This window comes from Anoplopoma fimbria, chromosome 8, assembly GCF_027596085.1.
Source record: "Anoplopoma fimbria isolate UVic2021 breed Golden Eagle Sablefish chromosome 8, Afim_UVic_2022, whole genome shotgun sequence".
Taxonomy (NCBI): Eukaryota; Metazoa; Chordata; class Actinopteri; order Perciformes; family Anoplopomatidae; genus Anoplopoma; species Anoplopoma fimbria.
Genome location: NC_072456.1, coordinates 7007674 through 7013673, shown reverse-complemented (window position 1 = coordinate 7013673; position 6000 = coordinate 7007674). Strand labels below are relative to the sequence as shown.

General features: G+C 45.3%; 1 protein-coding gene across 1 annotated transcript; it reads left to right on the top strand.

Annotated features, from left to right (window-relative positions):
- The first annotated feature begins 652 nt into the window (after positions 1 to 652).
- LOC129094345 (insulin-like growth factor-binding protein 1) lies at positions 653 to 3397 on the top strand. Its single transcript, XM_054602475.1, has 4 exons — positions 653 to 1203; positions 1354 to 1523; positions 1837 to 1965; positions 2240 to 3397. Exons 1-4 carry the CDS (start codon positions 822 to 824, stop codon positions 2369 to 2371), a joined length of 813 nt encoding a protein of 270 aa, XP_054458450.1. The 5' UTR covers positions 653 to 821; the 3' UTR covers positions 2372 to 3397.
- Positions 3398 to 6000: the final 2603 nt, after the last annotated feature.

Genomic DNA, 6000 nt, shown 5'->3' with positions numbered 1-6000 from the left:
GGGGTTTTATTATCCCTCTGCTGTCCCCGTGTCAGAGTGGGACCGTCGGCTCGCTCTCAGCGCGCCCACGCTCTGCGCAGCAGCGTGGGCGCGCGTAATGTTCGCGCGCTCATTACTAGTTTTACTCCAAAGTTGTGTAAGAAGTGAGGACGGGACAATTAATGAGAGAAACCCCGTCATGAATAGACAACGTTGTTCCTCGTTCGTGTCAGTAAAGGGGAAGAAAAAAAACAAAAAAACACGGATCTGTTTCCACTTTTAACATCGATTAAACCGGCTGTTGAGTGACACCGTGTTGGCTTCTTTTCATTTCAACTAAAACAAACAAGTGGAGAAAAAGAAACGCACCGCCTCTACCGTTAACCTATTGGAGAGGGGGGGGGGGTGTGGGGTTAAGTGTTTAGCACCCGCGTGGGAAAAAGGGGGGGGGGGGGGTCCTTGATTGCAAACATCAAACGCTGGTGTCGTCACTCACCAGCGGTACGTGCAGCGCGCTCGCCTGTTCCAAAAAATATTGACGTGATTGTTGTATTCAAATGAGCTGGCTGACCGGACATCAGACGGGCCAATCGGAGCCCATCGTATCATCACACCTTCTTTCCAGAAATCATTCATAACGCCGATGCGTCAAACACTCACAGAGGACCCGGCTATAAATACGGCTGCGCGCAACGCACAGTTAGACATTTTAGCCCCCAAAATCAAAACGAAAGACGCAACTGAGCAAGAACCGTTTGGAGAATCCGGCTCCTACCTTTTGATTATCCTCTCTGCTTTGCTCTACATTTTTTATATTCTATATTTAGTATATCCAGCTCACTATGTTGGCCATGGGTGGATTATATGTGAAGCACGTCGTGCTGGCAGCGCTGTGCTCCGTGCTGGCCACAGGGACGCTGGGGTCCCCGGTGGTGGGGCCAGAGCCGATCCGATGCGCCCCGTGTTCCCCGGAGAAGCTGAGCCAGTGTCCGGCGGTGGCGCCCGGATGCGCCGAGGTGCTGCGGGAACCCGGCTGCGGATGCTGCCTCGCCTGCGCCCTGAAGGCTGAGGAGCTGTGCGGGATCTACACGGCGCCGTGCGGCTCCGGACTGAGGTGCACCCCGAGACCCGGCGACCCCCGGCCGCTGCATTCCCTCACCCGGGGACAAGCCTTGTGCACGGAGAGCACTGAGCCCGAGCCGACCCCCGAGCCCCAGACACAAGGTAAGGCCTATATGAGCTCCACATTTATACATCCAGCAGATCCTTTCCATTCCTGCAATCCTAAAAAAAACAACAACATCTGGCTGGTCTAATAACAGTTCCATCCTTCCATCAACCTTGCTTAACATTCATTCATTTTTCTCTCTCCAGATCAGGGAGAGCCAGAGGCTGAGATGGAGAACACAGCCATCGTCTCGGACCCCAGCTCCAGCCACTACCTCCCCGGCCACAGTAAGCCCTACGACCCGAGGGCTGCTGCCGAGGCTCAGGGGAGCATGAAAGCCAAACTCACCGCCATCCGAAGGAAACTGGTCGAACAGGTGAGCCCCCCCCAAAAAAAGCCTATCATTGTGTGAAATTTGTTAGATCCTGTGTGTAATATGTTACTAAAAGTTTTTGGGGGGAGGTTCTGAAAGGGGACTCGTGCACCACAAGGGGGAGCTCGTGTGCTGTTTTTAAGGGAAATGATGGGGAGACAGAATGGATGCTTGTTGTTACAAGTTTTTCTTTTTTATTGATGTCAGCCCACGTGCTTGCTGATGATAAAGCAGTGCTCGTTATTAATTATGTGTGTTGGCACCGTTCATCCACAGAGCTCAGTTAACCCTTGTTTCACCTGTGTCCTCTCTACAGGGACCCTGTCACGTTGAGCTGCAGAGAGCCTTGGACAAGATTGCCAAATCCCAGCAGAAATTAGGGGACAAATTAACCAGATTCTACCTCCCCAACTGTGACAAACACGGGCTTTACAAACCAAAACAGGTGAGTTTCTTCAGCTAAATGTGCTCTGATTTGAGTGTGTGTTGGATTCATATCTCCACTCAGCATGAGAGAATCCCACCAAGTTGTGTGTGTGTGTGTGTGAGCCAAGATTGTATGAACCACAGCTTTAAAAGTGTGTGAGTGAGTGTGTGTTGCAGGCAGGGTGTTTCGTTTGAGTGTGATGCTACCCAGTAAGTGCTGCATGACCATGGCATATGGAATGGAAATGAAAGCAGTTGAATAAAATGATTTCCTGTGTCTTTTCCTCCTGCAGTGTGAGTCCTCTCTGGACGGACAGAGGGGTCGATGCTGGTGTGTGAACCCCTGGAACGGCAAGAAGATTTTAGGTTCGACTGACCTGCCTGCAGATGCCGAGTGCCCTTTAAGAGATCAACCACTGATATAGATCTCACTAAAAAAAAACAAGAAGAAGTAAGCCACTGATTTTTTCCTTTTTTTTGATAGCTGTTTATTTATTGATCTTGTCCATGGTGGTGTTTAATTCAGGTACACTGTCATTGCGGGGCTTCGGGTCCCAGCTATCCTGATCCCCTCCCTCCCTCCTCTTCAAACACCCGTCCCAAAGAGAAAAAAAAGATCTATTTTTGTTTTTCTGAAAAGAAGATTTTAATATTGATGCATTTTACTTATACTCTTCAGCCTTATTTATTTCAACTTTATTTCATTTTATTTGTTTTTTGTAATTATTTTATGAGTATTTATATCATTTTCTGCCTTATTGTTATTATTATATTATTATTTTTATGGGTGTATAAAGTGTATATATGTATCTTGGCCCTGAGTAACTCCACTGCTGAGTTGAGCTCGCTCTACCCTTAAGGAGTTGTCTGGAGGTTTGGTTTGTGACAAACCAAGCAAGAACAAAAGCACTGAGTTACCAAATGTCATTTAGAAGTATTTCTAAATGTTGTTTTTATGATTCATTTTCACCTTGTTGCCATTGTTATGTCTTTTTTTTATTTGATGTTTTGACACATGATCAGCTCTTGTCAGTGAATGCAAAACTCTCAGTTGGGAATCCTTAAACAGTACTCAGAAAACATTTCCCATGGTTCCATGGGGTTGCAGTTTGCATGACAGGCAGTGCCTCCCTGCGCCGCCTCTCAGACGGGTATTTCTACATTTACCTACCTCCAATATTTATGTGTCTGCTGTCGGTTGTGTTGATGTATCTGTCGAAAAACTTGCTAGTTTCCTTTACATGTTGCTGTTCTCTCTGACCAAGAACACATGACCACAAAGAGCGAGTCACGCCTCTGCTCTTCATCCACATGCTGCTGTTGGGGGGGAGAATTATTGTTTGTGTGAGTCTATTCCAAAGTGACAAACTGCTCACATGTGTGTATGTATACTTTTGTAATTGAGATGTAATGTAAGAAGAAAAAAAAAGGTGATATATTTAATAAAAACATTAACCTCAGCTATGCGCTCCTGGCCTCTCTTTCACCTCAGGCAGGTTTACTTTGTGCACAAACATCCATAGGTGGCAAAACATCAGAATCATAACAGCCCTGTCAGGACATGATTATGAAAGTCTGTGTGTAGATGCAATCCTGCACCACAATTTCTATATTCGGCGTGTTTGTGTGCAGTGTTATCACGGGGATCTAAAGTGGAGGTCCTTGTCTAACTTTAGACAGTTCGCAGGGACATGCAGCGCCACGCTGCCTTTTGACCCGCTCTCTGTTTGCCTTGGTCGGGCACAGGAATCCGCCTCAACCTCTTGTGCCCACTGCCAGCCTGCCTGGCACCACCAGATTTATTTTTATTCTTTACAAATTGAACCTTTGCTTTATCCTTATTGACACATTCCAAGACTGAGGGGAGCCCGATTGCGTTCAAGGACTTCAACGGTAGCAAATTTGTGTCCTGATTGCCTGCAGAATTGAAGCTTAGATGATCGGCCTATTGGTGACAACACAGGCCCCATTCAGGCGTCAGTGATATTTAAGAAGATGCAGAAGACAACAAAAAAACATCAGAGACAGCGTCTTAAAATGTGTTCACTTTTTATTTAAAAAAAAAAAAAGAAGACATTAAATACAAATTATATTTTGAATTAAAATCATTTTTTTCTCAGAGAAAATAATAGCGGTGTGATTTCTAGTTAAGTATCATGAAAAGTTTGAATAAAAAAAAAAAAACTTGAAATGAAAAACAAAATACATTTACCCGTGAATAGAGAGATTCTTAGCGTGACCAGCAGGGATAAAAATAATGATATAAAAAAGTGACATTACAGAAGTGTGACCCTGGCTCTGCACTAACAGACTGAGGCGGGATGGCTGGGTGTGCATGGAGAGGACTGAGATGTTCACTGGCCTGAAGAAGCAGTGAACTAAGATGACCAGAGACCTGAGTGCCTGACTGACACAGTTTTTTTGCACGAGGCTAAAACTCGCCTGCTGGGCACGGAGCTTATAAACGACCCCGCTGAGCAACAGAACGAAACGGTTCATTTAAAAAAAAAAAAAAGAAAAAACATTCATTAGTGATTATATTCCCCAAAATACACTGAATCAAATAGACTTTGCTGTGCAATCGGTGAGTCACTGAATTGTTCATAAGAAAACCTAGTTTGGATCAGCTTATAATTCTTTCTTCGATAAATAATTTTATTTTTAAGTACTGTACATGATGTCTAGTCAGACACATAGCTGGCCAGGAAATAATAATAATAATAATAATAATAATAATAATAATAATATAAAAAGACACACTTACAAATATAAGGGAGGGAATAGCTTAAACATATTTGTATGTATGTTCCTCCCTGTACATAAAGTCTTTAAATAGATGGGATGTAGCACCAACAGGTTGGTTGTAAGTTGCTGCTCTCTATTAAAGGAAGTGTACAGCTGATTTTAATGCTACCAAGCTACTGAGCAAGCATTCTTTGTCGGCACTCTCTCCACTTTTCAAGTCTTTACACAGGATGTGGGAGAGCATCGGGGCTGGACGCTCCTCGGGGAGGACCCCGCCTCCTCCCTCAGACCCCCTACCACTTGTGTGAATGCATATTTGGTGCTGTGTCCACCTTGTGGAGATTTGTTGGCATACGATCATACAAGCAATTTTTTTCCAAAGAAACAAAAACAACAACAACAAAAAAAGAAAATAGTTGCATTTAATGGAAATTTTTCTGAGGGGTTGTTCGCTAAGATGGCTGTCAGAAGTCCTGGTGTAGCTTCGTTGTTTTGTTTTTTTATCTCCGATCTTTATTTCCCCCTCCTCCCTGGATTATTATTGTTTTCTTACAGTATCACACTGTTCTCATCTGACATTACCTCTGAGGAAAGGTATGCAGATGCAGATAGGTCCAATTGTCTTTAACTGCATGCATTGATGAGTAGCGGCGCAGCTAAAGTGCTTTAAGTGCTTGTGCTTGAGCTTGAAGCATAGGGGCAGCTGGCACCTGCGGCAGGGCGGGCCGGTCACGACGGGCTCGTCCCGTTCAAACAAGCCTACACCAGGTTGCACCACTGACAGGAAAAGGACCGGAGGATGGGGAAGGGTGCTGGAGTGGGGACTAGGAGCACGGTTTAGTGGGTTGGAGACTGGGACGGGATCAGGCACACAGACGAGGACAAAGTTTTTTGACCAGGGGGGTAAAAGACAGGTAGGATTGGAGGACCTCAGCACCTGAGCGGACATGGACGGGGATGAGGACACAAAGGAGAGAGCAGGTTGGAGTGGAACAGCGACATGGATGTGGACAGGAACAGTACGTTGGAGGAAAGAGACGGAAGACGGATGAATCTTAACTAAACTGGTCTGCAGGGCGGCATGCGAGCACCTCGTAATAATACTCCACCGACTATCTATCCTTTGAGTTTCAAACACTGGAGATTCACAGCAGTTACATCGGACTCCATTGGAAACCCAGAGTAACACAAAAGTATAGAAATCACCATGGAAACTTTGGAAACCACTGCAGCAGCACAATCCACCTCTCCACTTTCCATACTTTGTATCGTTGCCAAATTATGGCTAAATACGCAAACCTCTCTTTGT

Excerpts from the sequence above, each read along its gene's own strand:
- LOC129094345 (XM_054602475.1), top strand. The coding sequence starts at position 822 with ATGTTGGCCATGGGTGGATTATATGTGAAGCACGTCGTGCTGGCAGCG. Across the intron at positions 1,524-1,836 it reads GAAGGAAACTGGTCGAACAG|GGACCCTGTCACGTTGAGCT; the intron begins GTGAGCCCCCCC and ends TCCTCTCTACAG. Across the intron at positions 1,966-2,239 it reads GGCTTTACAAACCAAAACAG|TGTGAGTCCTCTCTGGACGG; the intron begins GTGAGTTTCTTC and ends TTCCTCCTGCAG.